Here is a 20,269-nt window from a genome sequence, read left to right as displayed (position 1 = left end):
AGTCATGAGGTATATGGGAAAATCTCTGTACCTTCTGTTCAATTTTTCTGTGAACTCAAACTCCTTTCAAGAATAATGTCTATTTTTAAAATAAACAAACTACAAAATATTTTTAAAATCTGGTAAGACAAAAAGTTCTTAATATTCTTCAAGAAATTTCTGAACATTTTCAAAATGGCTTTTTCCCCCCAAAATCACAGAAGAATCTGTTAATTTAAAGAAAACCCATTCACAAAAAAGATGAGAAACAGCTCACATTCCCAGGATGCTCTCATGATGATGAATAGAATCAAGAAAAAATAATCACTTCTATGGATTTACTCTCCATTCATACAAGATCACAAGCTAGTACATAGAGATTCTACATGATTGTTAAATATATTAATTCACCTAAAAGGCAGTGCAGCAGTACTTGGTTTCATTCATCTACCATAAGCAGCTGCATTGTATAACAGTCCCGGAGGCAATGTTGCTATGTAAAATGACGATTTAAGTAACATGAAGCTCTTCTTGTAATTGTGCCAAGAGAAAATTCAATTAATAATGTTTATCATTGTGTGAATGGGTGGTGGAAAGAAAGCAGTGCCATAAAAATGACAAAAATATTTTAGTGCATGATTTGCATAGACAGCACATGCCAACTTACATGAACACACCTATCTGCTCTATGACATTTTCAAAAATCAACTTTTAAGCAATAATAGGGGTGAGGAGCAGGGGGATTTTATGATGACTTATATTCTAATTAATGCAGTAAACTGCAGCATATTTAGTCTCCATCATTAACATGATCTTTAAAATGTACTTTATTAATATCTCCCCTATTAACGGCTCACCACTCAGAACCATCCCAAATGAAGGCAAACTTCTAGGTGAACCAACTTATAAAAACTTTCCTCTTAGTACTTCTTTTGCTGTATCCCATAGGTTTGGCTTGTTGTGTTTCCATCTTCATTTGTTTCAATTAGTTCAATTTTTAAATTTCCTTATTAATTTCTTCATTAACCCATTCAGGAGCATATTGTTTAATTTCCATGTGTTTTTATAATTTCCAAAGTTCCTCATTATTGATTTCTAGTTTTATTTTATTGTGGCCAGAGAAAATACTTGATGTGATTTCAATTTTTTTGAATTTTTAAAGATTTGTTTTGTGGTCTAACATATGGTCTATCCTTGAGAATAATCCATGTGCCAAGGAGAAGAATGTGTTTTCTGCACCTACTGCATGAAATGTTCTGTAAATATCTACTAGGTCCAGTTGGTCTATAGTGCAGATTAAGTCCAATGTTTCTTTGCTGATTTTCTGTCTGGAAGATCTGTCTAATGCTGAAAGTGGGGTACTGAGGTCTCCAGCTATTATGGTATTGGGGTCTATCTCTCTTTTTAGCTTTAATAATATTTGCTTTATATTAATATATCTAGATGCTCCAGTGTTGGGTGCATACATATTTAGAACCGTTATATCCTCTTGCTGAATTGACCCCCTTTTATCATTATATAATGACCTTCTTTGTCTCTTTTTACAAATTTTGTATTGAATCTATTTTATCTAGTGTAAGTGTAGCTACTCCTGCTCTTTTTTGGTTCCCACTTGCAGGAAATATCTTTTTCCATCCCTTTATTTTCAGTCTGTGTGTGTCCTTATAGGTGAATGAAGTAAGTTTCTCGGGTTTTTTGTTTGTTTGTTTTTGTAGTTTTTTTTTTTTTGTTTGTTTGTTTGAGACGGAGTCTCACTCCATTGCCCTGAGTATTGCCCAAGGACTGCAGTCTTTGTGGCCTAAATTGCCTTTCAAATTTATTCTGGGCCCCAGGCCACTTTTATTAGCTGACGGTGGAGCTAGCTGTAACACAGGTTCCTACCTATAGCGTGGAGGATTCCCCTCTGGCCTGGGCTGCTCTAAAAGCTTCCTCCATGGGGACCACCTTAATTCTGCCATGTGTTGTGTTCCCCTGTGACAAACCGGCCCTCAGTTCAAATGCAAAGTCCCACAATCACTTCGCTCTCCATGCCCCAAGCACACAGATTCTCTTTCCACATGGCACAGGCATGGTGCTGCCAGGTGATGAGGAAGGGGTGGTATAGGCAATGCAAGACTGTCTTTCCTGCCCTCTTCAGTGCCTCTTTCCTTGATATGATGTTAAAACCAGGTACTGTAATCACTCACCTGATTTTTGATTTTTATAAATTTGCTATCTTATGTGAAGAGCTGTTCAATTTGGTATTCCTGTGGAGGGATGATCACTGGAGAGTTCTGTTTGGCCATCTTGCTCCGCCCAGTCCTCAATTATTATTCTGACATATCCTTTCAATGATCCAATGATAATAACTCTAATAGGCAACCACGTTCAGATATAGTTGTGCTGTAAATTAGTGTATTTCTTATTCTTTTGATGTTATGTAATTCTGACATTACATTTTTGGAATGTACCTTCCAAAAATTACCATTCAGTTACCCAGGTACAACATTTAAAGTATATTTAACAGCATGGAGTAAAGGAGAACACAGCACAAGATCCCAAAGAAGATCTGGACTCTGTCTACCTCTGCCATTAACTAGGTTTGACTTGGTCTCTCAGACTTAGTTTTCATATTTATAAAATGAGAGTTTTAATCCATTAGTACTGTGGTTTCTAAACAGGGATGCCCTTTAAAATCATGTGAGGAGTGTTTTTCAAACTACACAGCCTAAACATGATAATTTCACAAAAGCGAATATGTTTACATTCGTGGCTTAATACTTTTATCAGAATCATGTTGTAAAATGATTTCATCTTAGATTTTGTGTGTCTCTATAGCATTAAACAGAATGAAGGCACAATAAAGCTAATTCCATGTCAATTTTTTCTCCTAGTAGCAACCTGATATCATTAAATAGTAATTCCATTAGTTGTTTTATAATAGCAATGGAATAAAATCATTCAACATCTGTGAAAATTCCTCTTGGTTTTAATGGATTTATCTTCTTTTTGATATTAATATTAGATATAGTGCTAGGTCACTTAAATCACCTAAATAATTGGTTTGTAGTTATTTTAAAAGTTAGCATGTAACAAAAAATGTGCATTTAATAAATAATGGTAAAATGAAATTATCAAAACAACTGATAATTGACAAGAAAATACATAAGTTCACTTGAAGGAAAAAATCAAGTTCAAGTGAACCTTTTCAATCAAAGTTTCAAAGTATTCTCTCCAAGATGAAAAATGAAGCAATCCCTACATAAAACTACTAAACTTTATAAATGTTTCCAAGAATATGCCTTTCTGCAAATTCTTTTACAGCTGAAGGCTGTGCTCCAAATTACAATTATCCACTTAGAACAACAACCAACAATTTAAAAGTGGGAGGAGAAACACTAATCATCTACTTAAATGGTACTCATTTCATAACACCTTGGTCCTGCATTTCCCAACCAAAAAAGGTGTTTTCTATACAAAAGTCACTGAACCATCAATAATCCAACTAGAAAGACCACTTACTGTTTTAAAGAAACCATACATACATAGGCAAATATGTTAATTAAGAGGTACAAGCTAGTGTCTGGCCATGGTGCAGAACGCTTGCTCCCACATGCCTAATGCCAGCTGTAGAACAGCAACATTCAAGCAGCTGCCTTAATTGGAGATGCAGACCAACACATGCTAATTTAGCTGGGCCAACTAATTGGTAGGTATACTACATTTCTAACAAAATATCCACCCATATTACAGATGTTGTTCTTTATCAGAGTAAATGATTGGTAACAAATAGTAACGAAGCTGAAATGAGCTACACTTGGGGAAATTGTTTAGTTGGACAGCTTTAAAACAGGGTCCGACATTAGCTTAGAAAACCATCTGTGCCAAAATTGGGAAATAAGCTAAATTTGAAAAGTATTTTTCTGTGCAAGATTAAGCATACGATGAAGTTTTACAACACCTCTTCAGTAACCAAAACAATATCTTCTAAGTGCCCTCATCCTTCTCCTAAACCATGGCAGGCCTGGTTCAAACACATGCAAAAGAATTGGGTACTTTTCTGTCTTTAAAGTCTGATGTGGACCAAACATCTGTAGACATGTGTAAAGATATAATAATAATTATATTTACTAGCAAATCTATTATAATAAACAAAAAAAAACTAGAGAGGGGGACTTCTGCTTCCAGCCATAATGTAACAGAGCCCAGATTTACTCGTTTGCCTTAAACTGAAAAATTTGACATCATTTGACTAGCCTAAAAAAAATACCGGACAAAATATGTGGAACGATGGTTTTCAGACATCAGACAACAGACAATGCAGGGAAGCAATCCCTAAGAGAAGGGAAACAAATGAGGTGAGCCCCATGACTGCTCTAGTTCATAGCCTGGTGAGATTTTCTAGGCCATGATGAACAAAGGAGGAACTCAAGTAGAGCCCTGCAGTCCCCCCTGAGTTGAGGAATCAGTATGCAAAACATTAAGACAGTTATTGGTAATTCTACATGTTCAAGAAATTAGAGAGTGACCATTTTAAGAAGAGATAAGGAAGATATAAAAATGGCCTAAATTTTTAATATAGAGAAAAAATACGACATCTGGATAAAACATACACTAACAGGATTAATAGATTAGACATTGCAGAAAAAAGGTTAATGAGTGTCAAAGCACATCAATAGACACTACTCAAAAATGAAACAGAGAGAAAGGAAACCAAAAGAAAATTGGAACACAGTGTGAGGGACAACTTCAATCAATTTAGTATATGTATAACTGAAGTCCCAGAAAAAAGATGTGAGATAGAAAAAAAAATTTAAAGAACTAATGGCCAACATTTCTCCAAATATGATGAAAACTATAAATATAAATTTAAGCTTAAGAAACTCCAAGTAGGGGAAACATGAGGAAAACTATACCAAGAGGCAAAAATAATCAAAAATCTTAAAACCAGGGATAAAGAGAAAAATCTTAAAAGTAACCAGAGGGGCCGGGCACGGTGGCTCACGCCTATAACCCTAGCACTCTGGGAGGCTGAGATGGGTGGATCGCTCAAGGTCAGGAGTTCGAGACCAGCCTGAGCGAGACCCCGTCTCTACTAAAAATAGAAATAAATTATCTGGACAACTAAAAATATATATAGAAAAAATTAGCCGGGCATGGTGGCACATGCCTGTAGTCCCAGCTACTGGGGAGGCTGAGGCAGTAGGATCACTTAAACCCAGGAGTTTGACGTTGCTGTGAGCTAGGCTGATGCCACGGCACTCACTCTAGCCCGGGCAACAGAGTGAGACTCTGTCTCAAAAAAAAAAAAAAAAAAAGTAACCAGAGGAGAGAAAAAACCCACATTATGCATGGTGATAAAAAGATAAGAATGCACCTGCGCAGTGGCTCATGACTGTAACCCTAGCACTCTGGAGGCTGAAGCGGGTGGATCGTTTGAGCTCAGGAGTTCGAGACCAGCCTGAGCAAGAGCAAGACCTTGTCTCTACTAAAAATAGAAGGAAATTAGCTGGACAACTAAAAATATATAGAAAAAATTAGCTGGGCATGGTGGCACATGCCTGTAGTCCCAGCTACTCGGGAGGCTGAGGCAGAACGATTGCTTTAGCCCAGGATTTTGAGTTTGCTGTGAGCTAGGCTGACACCACGGCACTCTAGCCCAGGCAACGGAGCAAGACTCTGTCTCAAAAAAAAAAAAAAAAAAGAATGACAGAAAACTTTTTGTAAGAAACAATGAAAACCAGCAAAGTACTAAAAAACAAAACAAAACAAAAACTGTCAACCTAGAATTTTATACCTACAAAAAATACATTTCAAAAATAAAGGCTTTTTTCAGACATGCAGAGAATTCAACAACAGCAGACCAGTTTATAAGAAATGTTAAATTAAGTCCATTAGACAGGAAAAACAAACAATATTCCTGATTGAAATCATCTACACAAAGGAATGAAGAGCATCAGAAATGGTAATATGTACATAAATATAAAAGACTTTTTAAAAGAAAGATATACAACCAATAAACCATGGAAGTAACTAAAATGGAATTATAAAAAGCATACAATTAATCCAAAAGCAGGCAGAAAAGAATGAAAAAAGGGAAAAGAACAGATGGGACAGACAGAAAAAACAAGGAGCAAATGGGTAGATTTTAGTCCAGTCAGCACAACAATGACGCTGAATGTAAATGGTCTGGACACCCTAATTCAAGGAGAGAAATCATTAATTTAGATAAAAAATAATAAAAAAAGCCCAACTCTATGCTGTCTACAAGAAACCCATTTTAAATATAAAGCACTTATAGATTTAAAGTAAAAAGATATACCATGCTAACACTAATCAAAGAAAGCTAGACAAAGTAAATTTCAGGCAAAGTATTAATAAATTTCAGAGCAAAGACTATTACCAAGAATAAAGAGGGTCATTTCATAATGATAAAAAGTAAATTCATCAAGAGGACATAACTCTAAACGTTAATAAGTCTAAGAACAGAGAAATACAAAAATTGTAAAAGACAAATCTATAACTATAGTTGGGAGTTTTCAATTCCTTTCTCCCAATACTTGATGGAGCAAGTAGACAGAAAAACAATAAAGATACAGACTACTTGAACAACACTGTCAACCAAAACTCTCTTTTAAATTTAAAAGAGCCCCTGTTCTGGATAGTTTATAGAGACTTATACATGCTTATTTACATCTAAGAAGAAAAAACTGAAGAATTATCAGAAAAGGTCAAACTTCTGGTGATTTAAATATGCTAGAAATTTCAGAAAAAATCATTCCTTCACAGAAAGGCCAGCTTAAACAGTGATAGTTTAAAAAATTCAAACAAATGTTTGGCCAACAACTAATAGTTATTTTAAAATGTATTACTACCAGCACTTTAGGAAGCTTAGGAGGGAGGATTGCTTGAGCCCAGGAGTTTCAGGCTGCAGTGAGTGAGCTATGACCTTGTCACTGTACTCCATGCCTAGGCAACAGAGATAGATCCTATCTCTAAAAAAAATAATAAAAAATAAAAATGTACTAATATAAACTTTTGAAACATTTTAATAACTGGTAAATAAATGCAGAGTTATATAAGAATCTAAGTTTCATATAATATTCCTAATTAAGGTAAATCTTTAGCCAAATTAGAACTGGTTTGATAATTTTAATTTTAAAAATAGCTATATGTATTTTTTCTGATCTTATCACAGTATGAAATATAATGCCAGTGTGACATTTCATTCTTTGAACTTTTAAATTTTCTACATAGGTTTTGCCAGTTAGATATATTATCATTGCTTCCACAAACTATTTGAAGTTGTAAGAATTGATGTCTTTATAAAAGGCTTGACTCTTCTGAACTCTGAACAATGCCCAAATCATTTGAACTTAATAACTCTTTCCTCCATGTGTGGAAAGATTTCAAATGTCATCTCTCTGACAAACATTTTACCAATAATGATTGTGCTCCTCTACAATGTCAACTTAAATATAATTCCTATGATTCTTAACTGACCTTAAGATACCATACAAATATGGTGAGTTAAATAATGAGGAATCGTTAGTTATCTGGACAGTTTCTAAAGATTAAAATTTATGAGGAAAATTTCACTGAGCTCAGGAGTTTCAGACCAGCCTGAACAAGAGCGAGACCCCGTCTCTACTAAAAATTAGAGAAAAATTAGCCGGGTGTCCTGGCACAATCTTGTAGTCCCAACTGCTCAGGAGGCTGAGGCATGAGGATAGCTTGAGCCAAGGAGTTGGAAGTTGCAGTGAGCTATGATGATGCTACTGCACTCTACTCAGGGCGAGACAGTGAGACTCTGTCTCAACAAAACAAAACAAAAAACAAAAAAAACAAAGAAAGAAAGAAGACTCCAGTTAGCATGGCAAACTCAGTGTGGTATGTGTATTATCTTATAACATAATAAAAGAACAAAAATTTAATATATTTTAAATTAAAGTTGGAAGCGTTAACTTGTCATCTAAATATAAGTATAAATGGGTATGTAAAATATATTGAAATAAACAAGAAAGCTTATGAATTAAACTGGTCTGTAACCAGTTGTTGAGAAGAAAATTGATCTTTGAGAATATAGTCTTCTGTTAATAAGAAAGCTATAAAACATTATTCTGTCCCTTCAGTATCCAGTCTGGCTAGCAAAGGTTCCTTATCTCCCAAGAACACTCTTACTTCCTAAGAGCTTGTTGACTCTTCGAGCTTTTGTATTGACTTTTGTCATGCTGTTGAATGATTTTTTAACAAAAGTTTCTTGTTTCTTTAAAAGCTAGATCTCCTAATAATTATTGTTTCCTATAGCTATAGCTATGCTTTACTTTAATTATTGCCATGCTAAACCAGGACTGTGATCATTTCTTGTCTTGGACACCTATGAATTATGCTTGTATTTTAGTACAACAACAAATCTTCTGGCAACTCTTTATGATCCTGCCTTCACAAATTTGGGCCTCAAATTAACAAAAATAAAATTGTTAAGATATATTTCTTTTCTTTTTTTTTTTTTTTTTTGAGACAGAGTCTCGCTCTGTTGCCCAGGCTAGAGTGAGTGCCATGGTGTCAGCCTAGCTCACAGCAACCTCAAACTCCTGGGCTTAAGCGATCCTACTGCCTCAGCCTCCCGAGTAGCTGGGACTACAGGCATGAGCCACCATGCCCGGCTAATTTTTTCTATATATATATTTTTAGTTGGCCAGATAATTTCTTTCTATTTTTAGTAGAGACGGGATCTTGCTCTTGCTCAGGCTGGTCTCGAACTCCTGACCTCGAGTGATCCACCCGTCTCGGCCTCCCAGAGTGCTAGGATTACAGGCGTGAGCCACCGCACCCGGCCTTAAGATATATTTTATACCCAAACTCTCTTCGGTGCTTCTCAGCCACTATATAGCACTATAGAGCAAGGAGGATATTAAGGGTAACTAGATATTAATATGTAGTGTATTCTCTATATCTTTAATTAGTTCAACTCTCTTATGAGAGCTTCTCTGTTTATCAAGCCTATGGTGTGAGAAGAGCTATTAAATCAATAAGAGAAGTTCAACATCCTGGCCAATTATAAATAGTCAAGGTGTAACTAATAATGAATATGGCTCAACACCTGCAATACTTTTCAAGATGTGCAGAAACATATTCATGATCCTGTGCAAAGATTAGCACAACTGTGAACAAAATTATTTCTAAGATTATGTTTCTAAGTATAAAATACTCTTAATTGGGGGTAATTTTAAAATGTACTTTATGGAAGTCCTGGGAGATTTATCAGTGCCTTTAATGTCCATAATAAGGTTCATGCTCCCAGGATGATCACTGACTAAATCATATTGATTGGTTCTATATTATACCCCAGTAGGGGATTCCATTCTGACACTGCTAATTACTATAATAAATTAACCATCAGTCTTATTAACAGGTGGTTCCTACTTTTCTTTTAAGCTTGCCTAAAGGCCCTGACCATAAACTGGAGGTTAGAAAATTGACTCTTTAAGAATCATCATCAAAAGAGTAATTAGCCTCAGTAAAGTCTGTGTCAATACTCTTGGCTATTATTGATGCTGCAGAGAATCAACTCATGGGTCAGGTTTCCTTTCCCATGTAATTCAACATTGTCGCCAAGAGCAGAGACAGATTATACCAGAAAACTGAGTCAGTATTTATAGGACTCTATATTCCAAAATTAAACATTTTATAAAGGCATACTACTGATGAATGCAACAAGAATTAAGTCTGCAAGACTGAATGGAACTGATGAGAAAAATGTAATGGTTATTTTGAGAAAGCAACTTTTCCTAATTTTTCACTAACCCTCATTGTGGCTAGCTACACTTCAGCAAATTAGAATGAACATTCTTTGAATGATATGTTGTTCCTACTGATCCCTCAGAATTCAGGAAAAATATTTTCTGGGAAACATGAATATAGCTCATAAACTATAGCAGATTCTATTTCCCAAATCCAGACTGTATTTTCCAACAATATCTCCCCCATTTTATATGTTCTTTGCCTAAGTTACTATGCTACTTCCCCATCAAGAGGTAGAATCTATTCACCTCTCCTTAAATCTGGGCAGACACATGACTGATTTGACCAACAGAGTATGGCAGCAGTAATGCAACATGAATTCTGAAACTAGGTCATAAAAAGACATCAGCTTCTGCCTGGTTCTCTTGGAGTGTTCACTCTTGGGGAAGATAGTTACCATGTAAGAAGTCCCATTACCCTGAGATAGCCATGCTAGAGAAGGTGCATGTATAGGCACTCTAGTCAATAGTCCCAGCTGAGTGTAGCTTTCCAGCCATCCTCTGCCATAGCACCAGACCTGTGAGAGAAGCCATCTTGGATCTTCCAGACCAGGCCATCCACCAGTGAAATATCACTGAGTGACTGCAGTAATTTCATGAGAACAAAAGGATTGTCCATCCGAGTCCTGGCAAACTTCCTGACCAGCAGAATTTGTGAGCATCTAAAATGGTTGTTGCTTTACCTCAATAAGTTTGGGATGGTCTGTTATGCAGCAATAATAACTGGAACACAAACTAGTAAACTGTTAAACTTAAAGATGATGATTGTGTAGAAAATATGACACATATTGATTGTTCTTATCTGTAAAATTAATCAGAACAATGGACAAATATTATACAACATGTCTTTATTGAGTTCTTTACTTTATATGGCAATGTAACTATTTGCATTGGCTCAATAAGAATCTATCCTTCTCCCTACCAGGATATAATTAGATAAAACAAATCTGTAACCATGACTGTGCCAGAAATGTTTCAGTTAATGGTAAATCTCATTTAATTAAGCATGACAAGCCCACTGGTAAGGAAAAAGGATTGCACTCTCATATGTGGAAACAATGCTTCAAAGACCTCCCAGAAAACTATCTTGGGACTTGCTCTATGGCTTGTGGAGTCTTAGTCTTATAAGTAGTACAGAATGTCACTTTCTGGAAGGCCAGGAGTACTGACAAATTTGGAGATCTTGGAGTTACAGGATACCTCTACAGTTACAGGTACTTTAGGCAAAAGCAGTAGAGGCAAATTGGATGGGTTGTGGTTCCTGTCCTTGGAATATATGAACGAACTCTAGGGGCAATAAAGATATTTCTGGCATTACAGAAGTGATTTAAAAAATATGACTCTAGGGACTGTATCAGATGAACTCTCTAATCCTACCATCATCTGGATCTAGTTTTATTAAACATAAAACAAAGAGGTCCTTATGTGTTTACACTAATGCTTCTTCTTGCCCTTATGAAAATAAAACAGGCTAAATATAATAAGATATCACATTAATTGATACTGTTACTGCCTCAGAAAATTTTGGAACAAACTTACTTGGTCAACTCCACATCTTAACTGCGCAGATTTGATCATAAGGATTGAAAAGGTGGAATGGACATTTTTTTTTTTACCTTACCCTATTCCTCTGTTGACTACAGACCAATAAGATTTACATTTCTAAAGTTTTATATTTCAAAAGATGAAGCCATGGAGTTATAGGGCCATTCAAAAGCTTTATACCCTAAGGCAAGTTATAAAAAAGAGAAACATTATGGTTTGATTTTTTTTTAAATCAAAGACAGAAACATGGGGTTTTTAATCAAAGCTGATTAAACTGCACCTGATCAGAATTACCAACTAATGCATATCAATAATATGAATTGTAAATATCACCATCTCTATTTTCTGCAAGCCAAAAGGTTGTTCTGAAAGATAGTGTCCTTTGTATTATGCTTTATTGCAAATAAAAACTCAGCTCAGCATTCAAAAATTATCTAGAAGGCATTTTTCTTTCACAAATCAAAATGGACAAAAATACCTAATATGTGAATCCTGGCTAAGAATGATAATAAAATAAGCTTATTATATGTGCGAGGGCTTTCAGCTTGTCTTAATTAAATGGGTGACAGGTATCCTTACAAGGAACTGTTAATTTCATCAAAGCAGTCAGTCAATCTTGACAAAGTACTTATCCATTTTTGGTGAAACATTTAGTTCCCCACTAAACAATACATAATCCATTTAAAATCTGTCTGAAGAACTTTGACATTGATGAGTAGGCTACCTCCCCATTCATACGGAATTACTTCTAAAGGCATGAAAGGCTGAAGTTTACATGACAGGAGAGTTAGAAAATTACAGCAGCCATGAAGAGGTCCCCTACTTTTTCGTAGGTGAGAAGTAGTTTTCTCTTCAATCTCCTCTTTTCCTATTTTCTGCTTTCAGTCAGACGTGGAAATAGGAGGAATGAATTTAGCCCACTGGAGTGAGTATAAGTGCTGGACTAGAAAAGACAAGTTAGCCTAGTTAAACTAACTGGTGTGACTTCTGTTTCCTGACTGGACTCTGACTGATAAATTAGTACCGAGAGTGGGATCCCAAGAAATAGAACTCAAAGGATTTTTGTACTGGTTTGATTATGTCCTTAGGCTTACACATCATGCCAAGTTCCTTCCCAGTGGGAAACGAGATGCTAGTGATCTGTGATGCAGTAAGTAGCATCACGATTAATCAAATTAACCCTGGTGGCTGTTGTAAACAAGTACCTATTGAAGAAGTGTCTTGGGGGACCAAGTGGCTGCTACATTGGAGTCTGGCAGACTGTGGTATGGTCTGGCTTCTTCTGAACAAACTGGAACACTTACAGAATGACAACGATAAGCTCCAGTCATTAAACTTTCGGTTCACATTGACCATGAGAGAACCAGAGAACTTCTATGGTTACCCTAATAAAAAATTTTATGCCTTATAGTCATAGAGCTTACCTTGCTAACAACAGATTTAAATGTAAGTTGAATTCCACAGACTCACTATGTCTCACATGTGAAAGTAAAAGCACTGAATGAGCAAAAGTGAGACCCTGAGATTTGGGATGGGTGGCCTCGCTGAAACAGAGAATCTTGAATTCCCAAGCTACTTCTGAGCCTCCTGTGCCAGTAGAAATAGAAATAGCTTGTTCTCCTTCCTGTGTCTGAGGAGATTAGTGTTCCCTGGCTTGAGGATCCTGTAACAGCCTCACCGTAACAGTAAGGGCAGTTTCCTTGCAAGAGAATTCCTTATCTCCTCAAGATCCAGTGCAGCTAGGCATGGCGGAACACGCCTGTAGTCTCAGCTAGCTACTCTGGAGGCTGAGGCAGGAGGATCCCTGGAGCCCAAGAGTTCAAGACCAGTCCAGGCAATATAGTGAGACTTTGTCTCAAACAAACCAAAAAAACCCCAACTCACATCCCTTACTGCCATCCATAACAGGACTAGATCGCAGTACAAAGTCTGATTCATAAACCAATAACTTATACACAAAAATTATCACAAAATTTGCTAATTTGTATGGGTAGAAATCTGGGAAATACGTGTGGATTCTAAGAGTGTTAGACCAAGGGAAACAATATAACACCAGAGTGAGCCAAATTTTTTTATATGATTCACTTACCAGAGATTTAGGATTTAAGGCTAACTGACACTTGCACTCCATGAGCCTACACTTAATGAGACTGCAAGGCCACAACTTGCCTGGCATAACATGGAAGCAGTATCCAAAGGCTTAAGAAAATAGAAATGTTGGAGTGATTTATCAAGTGCGACTTGCACATACACAATCCCTCCACCATTACACTCCCAAAGGGGCCCAGAGGATATGGCCTTCACTGAGGCTCCAGCTTCATTACTGGAGTGCCATTATGGGCAAGAGGCCATTATTCTGGCCCCCTTATCACCGTGCCAATCACAAAACTCACCTTGTTGCCACAAAATTAAGAACCTCTTTGTTATTAATATTTTCTCTCTAGCCCTTTGTTTCCTTTGTGGCATTCAATGTAGACTGCAGTTATTTACTTGTCTGATGTTCTGTTTTGTTTTTGGGTTTTTTTATCCATTTGTTTTCTCTGTTTCGTCCACTAGAATGTAAGTTCCATGAGAGTAAGGACTGCATCCACCTTGTTCACCTTGACAGCCTAGCACAGTACCTGGTACACAGGAATTCAATAAAGATGTGCTAAAGACATAACCAAAGAAATGAAGAATTAATCTGTTTTTGTCAACCATTAAATCCTGGTCCTTCCTTCTCCTGGAATAGATATGTTCGTGAAAACATTATCCTCCCAAAGAGATGATTTACATCTCAGATAAAAACTTACCCTAACTTAAACATCTCCTCTGCGCATTTCTTCAGCTTAGAACAGACGACATAGTCTCCTGATATCACCTCTTCTACTGAATGTATATTATGCTCAGAAAAACATTTTTCATAATTTTCAACAAGGAAAAAAAATATTCCTTTTAATAAAGGTCAATTCAGTGCCTTTACCATCTGTTCCTTCATAAAAATGTTTGAACAGGATCCTGTCTTTCTCCAGAATCACATTTCTGCCAACAGTCACATGTCAGAGCATATCACAAGTTAACCAAATTCTCAAATATCATTAAAGTATATCTTCTGACTCATTAAGCAATTTTTGCACAGACTGTAGTACTTGTGGAAAGTGTCATGAGATAGCTTTTCTGGTTTCTGTATCAGGTAGATGGCAGATTCTTTCATATAGCATTTCAAAATTCAACATTCCATTTAATTAAAAGTTTCTGTTGTCTGTCTATGAACCTTTACCTCTAGCAACTAGTAGTTGCTTTCATTAAGAGCCAATTTCTGCAAACACACAAACACTTTTTTATCACTTTAAGAGTTATTCTATACATGACTACAATTAGCTAACAATTAAATAGTCCTACGGTCCAGGCGGTATGTTAAGTTCACCTACTATCTCAGCAACTACTTTAGGCTCATTAGTAGGATGGCTTAATTCAAATTCACACCTCAGCAAAACTGCAAAATACCATATGTCCTGGCCTTTCAGGGTTGCATTTACACAGTTGAAACCTTGAATGTTAAAATCCTTAAATGCCAAAGATCCATTGTATATCTATATACTCTATGCTCAGCTCTGTAAAGATCTGTGCTCTCAGCAAGGCTAAACAATTTTTCTGTTTTAATCTAAAAAGATTTAACATACTTATTAATAATATTGGGAATCTTCGAAAAAGCTCTGTTCTAGATCTAAAAATGAAGTGCACTTATATGTAATCTGTCCAGTAGGACCAGCTAAATAGTAATGAAAACATGCCTCACAAGGATGTTGGAAGGGTCAAAGGAGATAACACATATGAAGGAATGAATAAATAATAAAGCACTATAGAAATGTTAGTAGTAGGTGGTAATGTTAATAATAAAATAGAAGAAAGCTTCTCTCATGGGAAAGAATTGGGACAATTTGTTAGTTGGCTACTCAGAGAAGTTAGTTAAAGCAAGGAGTCATAGAGATATAATACATGGTGTAACCATTTTCATTTAAACCATATATAAATGTAAGTCATTCACCAATCCTCTGTGTAGAGCCAAGCCCTTGTCTTTGAGATTGGATCTGGAGACTGGAATTCCATAGTCTTTCTGGCATGCACCACATCCATAATGTATCATTTATGATTGCAGCTTCAGTTCTTATAAAAGTACAGCAAAAACTTCAACATATATGAATCAGTGGAGCAAATTTATTACTACATTTTATAAGTTTTTCCAATATTTTACATTTGTCTTGTTCACCACTAATTTCACAGCCAATTTCTGAAAGAACTCATTTTACTCACTTTTCCCCAGAACATTCAACTTAGTTTTTATAGAAATAACTCCTCCTCTTATACTAATGATTCATCATTTTACTGAATATCTAATAACAAATGTACCCAGCAAATGTAAGTTTGGAAACAAACACAATTAACTCTTAATAAGTAAACAATTTGACTTGTGAGGGTTTCATAAGCATCATACCATACCAAGAAGCTTCTCGGTCACAAATAGCATACTGGGGACATCAGTCAGTATGTTTTATCAAGGACCTGAACAGCATTGGCTTATCCGTTTGGTTAAGTACAAGTCAGTTAAGAGAATCTTTGCCATACTGTTATGCAAGTCTCAATCATAGCTAAGAAGAAAGTTCAAAATAGTTGCTTTGTCACAAGTATATTCGCTGTCTTTTATATTTTTCATCAATCATGTATGTTATACATTTAGAGACACTGACATCAAAATGGTAAAACAAAAATTCAAGAATATTGAAATGAAGCAACAGAAAAGGAATTCAGATGTTTCAGTAGAACATGATAAAATAATCAGAGAATCTGACTCCTGACAATAAAAACTAAATGAGTAAGTAAGATATTTTAAGCAAATTACAATGGGCCTAAAACAATTTTTAAAAATTGATGATCCATCTTTAAAACATGCCATGAACAGCATGAACTATAAATAAATGTCAGTGCTAGATAACATTAAACTTGTCAGTGCTTTAAAACATTAACCTCTGATTAGCTATATTCCTTTTGTAATCATGAGGCATTTGATGTGAGAACTTACTTATTTCACCAGAAACCTGGTTCAGTTTATCCTGTGATCTGCTGATAAGGACAATCTTCATTCCACGCTTTGCTAACTGAAACAATAAAAGATTTGAATCACACCTGTGTATTTCACTTGAAAATATAAATTAGATATATCCCCATTTTAAGAAAACCTGACTACATAATTCAAATTAAAAAAATAAAAAATAAACCTGAGTGTATGAATAGGCAATCCAAAATGAAGACTTTACCCAAAGGGCTATCTTTCTAAATAAAGCTAGTATTTAAAGGTCAAAGGGTTTTCTAAGAAGGGAGACTTTTACTTCTCATTTTGTACCATCTATACTATTTGGCTTTTTTAAATTGTCTATTACTTCATAATTTAAAAAAAATTGGCTCTAAAAAAATTAGCTTTAAGAAAGTTTTTGTTGCAGACCAGATATATAAAATACAGACCAAAGGAATGGCAAAGAAAACTACAGTTAAAATGTTAGGAATTTCTAAAAATATAATTAGTTTTTAAATTTAAATTTGGGTATTATACTTTATGGATAACCAAGGCAAACCAAGGTAGGAAATTGAATAAATTAATACTATGCTTCCCCATCACTACATTACAGAGAACTTAAATCTTTTGCCTGTGTCTGTCAGTATCTTTCTGTTAACCACAGTCCTTCTTGTGAAAATTATGCCATGGACTAGCCTGGAAATATAATCACCTATGGTAATATTTCTATTTTTTTAGAAAATAGTTTAAACTAATTGACTTTAAAAACTGAGGACTGTCCACACTTACATGATATAAAATAAAATTACACTAAACTTTTCCTAATTTCAACTAATCAGCATAGAAAGTTTAATACTTATTTTGCACAGAAATTTGCTTAAAATATTTTTATTTAAGCAAACATGGTATTTCTGACAAGGTAGAAACAACATTTATTGTATTATACAACATTATATTTGTGTTTTTAACTTCAAAAATCAAAACTATTCTAAGAAATCATTTCATATTTGTTCTCTTTTATACCAAAAAGAAAGATCTTGAAAATCACCTACCTCTTCTGCATATGATTTTCCAATTCCATCAGTACTACCTGTGACAACTGAGAAAGGAAAAAAAAAAAAAAAGTAATAGTTTATTTTAAGAACTACAATGAAGAACTGGTCATAGTTAGGACTCACCAATTATATACAAGAGGACGTGTGTAATACTTTCTATATCTTTTCAGAGTGACAGTTACCACTGTGTGTGTGTGTAAATCCACTGCCCTGTACCGCTTAAGCACATATTTACTGTGTATGCTATACCTTAAAATACTCATTTTTAAAATTAAGGGTAGTAAAAAGTAATTGAATAAGATTTAATTCTTCTGTGAGAAACAATATTTCTTTTATAACCTCAAAAAGTTTATACGGCAGAAATATTTGAAAATTATAATGGGTCACCTTATACACCATGGTATCTTACCTCTGGAATACCGGAATCATGTTTGTTATAAGTTCAGAGCACAGGTGCCTGCTTGAAAAGATGAGGGACACCCCCCCAATTCTCTAAATATGAGTTTTCCAAGCCATTTACAGATTATAAAAAACAAGCTATGGGTAAAATAGGATTTTCTTATATTTTTCCTAGAACCACTTCTTTCAAATTACAAAAGAAGGTCTCTAATTTTTCTATTCAGAAATACGGCAAACACATCCATATTCTTTTTGGCCATATCTTTCATAATCTCATAGACTTTCATTATGTTCTTCTCAGCTGTCATCTTTACAAAATTTTTTAAAACTTTAGATAAAAAAAAATCAAAAATATCCAGAACAGTATGACAAACACCCACATACCATGGCCCAAGCTTCACCAATGATCAATCTGAGGTTAATCTTGCTTCATCTATACCCTCACCTGCTTCCTCTCATATTATTTTGAAGTGAATTCTGAACATCACATCACTTCATCCATAAATATCTCAGTAAGTATCTGCCATTAAAAATAACTATATCGTTATCATATTCCTGAAATTATAAACAATTTCTTGAAAATAAATATCTAATCACTATAAATTTTCCCAAATTTTCCAAAACTTTTAACAATTTGTTCTAATCAGGATTCAAGAGGTTTCATACCAAAACTGGTTAAGATGTCTATTGAATGTTTTAATCTATAGGGTCTATTTACCCATCTACCTACCTACACATTTCTCTCTGCCCCACCCCTAATTTATTTGTTGAAGATATTAGGTCATAGCTTTGTGTTTTTTCAGCCTGGCATTTACTGAATGCATTCCTCTGATATCATTTATCATGTTCCTCTGTCCTGTAGTAGTGGATATAGATGCTTGATCAAAGACAGGTTTGATTTTTTTGGTAAGAGTACTTTATAAGTGATATTGCATGTTTAGAAGAGGAAGCACATGTCTGGTTATCTTTGTTATATTAGCAGCCACTGATGATAGCTACTGAGATTCATTATTTCATTAGGGGCTACAAAATGGTGGTATTTGAATTCAATCATTTATCTTAGTTTATTAGCTAAAATATTTCCATAAAGAAATTACTCCTTGTTAGTTGGCTACCATGATATATATAGCTTGCACAGGAACAAAAAATAACTGTGATTTTTTTAAAGCTTTATTTATCAGTTTTCAGAATAAATTGGTTCCCTGGCATCTTCCAAAGGTAATCCATGCGTTTTATCGTTACAGTTTTATTTATAAGAACATTATTTACTCATAGATTTAAACGATTCTGTAGAACCTAGCTACATGAAATTGAGCACCATATGAAAGTTCCTCCAACCTCATAATCAATTCGATTGTGCTTTTCTGTAACTTTTTGTCTCCCGGTTTTGGAGGCATGGGAATCTAATTTCATGCTATATTCTAGTTAGCTGATTCACTAATGTTTCACAAGCGAAGGATAAACATATTCTAATTGTATTCAATTCCTTCCTCTTCCTTCTCTCTGTGGTAAACTTTTCTCCTCTCTCCAAGACCCCAGAACCTCAGTGCCTGCCTTCTTCTGTCAAAGCCTTGTTGAAGATGCACCAACGCCACTGTTCCAGATCACTTCAAAGAAAACTTTCTCTTTTCTAAACTCCTACAGCACTTTAAACATCTTTATGTTTTATGGCACTTTACCACTCTATATTTTAAACAGTATTTCTTTACATCTACACATCTTAATTCTTCTATCAGATTCTAGGTTCCTTGCTACGTGACATGCTCAAGAAGGCTGCTCAGCAGACATTTGCTGAGTCCATGAATGATGCTCAAGATTTAATTGGTCTTATAAACTGCAAAACACACGGTACTTAGACTGCTTTCCTGAGAAGCCAGCTTCTCAAAGGTCTTCACTTTACAAATACAATATCTTATACTTTCCTACACTAACACCTATTAGCCACTGACCTACCTATTTACAAAGCCTTTCATACCTAGATTATTCTGTTTAAGTCTTCAACAGAGGAGCAAGCAAACCACATACAGTCATGAGCTGCATAATGAACAACTTTTGGTGAACATTCTACAAAATTACCAGCCAGTCAAAAGTTTCAAGTTAAAGGAGACAAAAGAGATGTGACAACTAAATGAAACACATGATTCTGGATTGGATCCTGGTCAAGAAAACTTTTGGGGAGGGGAAAGGTAGGGAACTGGGGGTACAGGATCTCTCTCTGTTGCCCAGGCTGGAGTGCATGATCACAGATCACTGCAGTCCTGAGCTCCTGGGCTCAAGTGATCCTCCTAACTCAGCCTCCTGAGTAGCTGGGACTACAAGCATGCACCACCTCGCCCAGCTAATTTGACTATTTTTTATAGTGATAGGATATCACTGTGCTATCCAGACTGGTCTTAAACTCCTGGCCTCAAGCAATCCTCCCACCTTGGCCTCCTGAGTAGCTGGGATTACAGGCATGA

At 35.4% G+C, this 20,269-nt stretch overlaps 1 protein-coding gene across 1 annotated transcript in view; it reads right to left on the bottom strand.

Annotated features, from left to right (window-relative positions):
* Positions 1 to 20,269, bottom strand: part of HSD17B12 (hydroxysteroid 17-beta dehydrogenase 12) — a 147,127-nt gene that overhangs the window by 75,023 nt on the left and 51,835 nt on the right. The window contains exons 2-3 of the mRNA XM_045557851.1: positions 17,409 to 17,455; positions 16,366 to 16,441 (exon numbers count right to left, since the gene is read on the bottom strand). Coding sequence (XP_045413807.1) covers positions 16,366 to 16,441; positions 17,409 to 17,455 — 123 coding nt within the window. The remainder of the gene's footprint in view (positions 1 to 16,365; positions 16,442 to 17,408; positions 17,456 to 20,269) is intronic.

Source organism: Lemur catta, chromosome 7, assembly GCF_020740605.2.
Source record: "Lemur catta isolate mLemCat1 chromosome 7, mLemCat1.pri, whole genome shotgun sequence".
Lineage (NCBI taxonomy): Eukaryota > Metazoa > Chordata > Mammalia > Primates > Lemuridae > Lemur > Lemur catta.
Note: the sequence above shows the minus strand (reverse complement) of the source record. Positions and strands in the feature narration are given on the sequence as shown.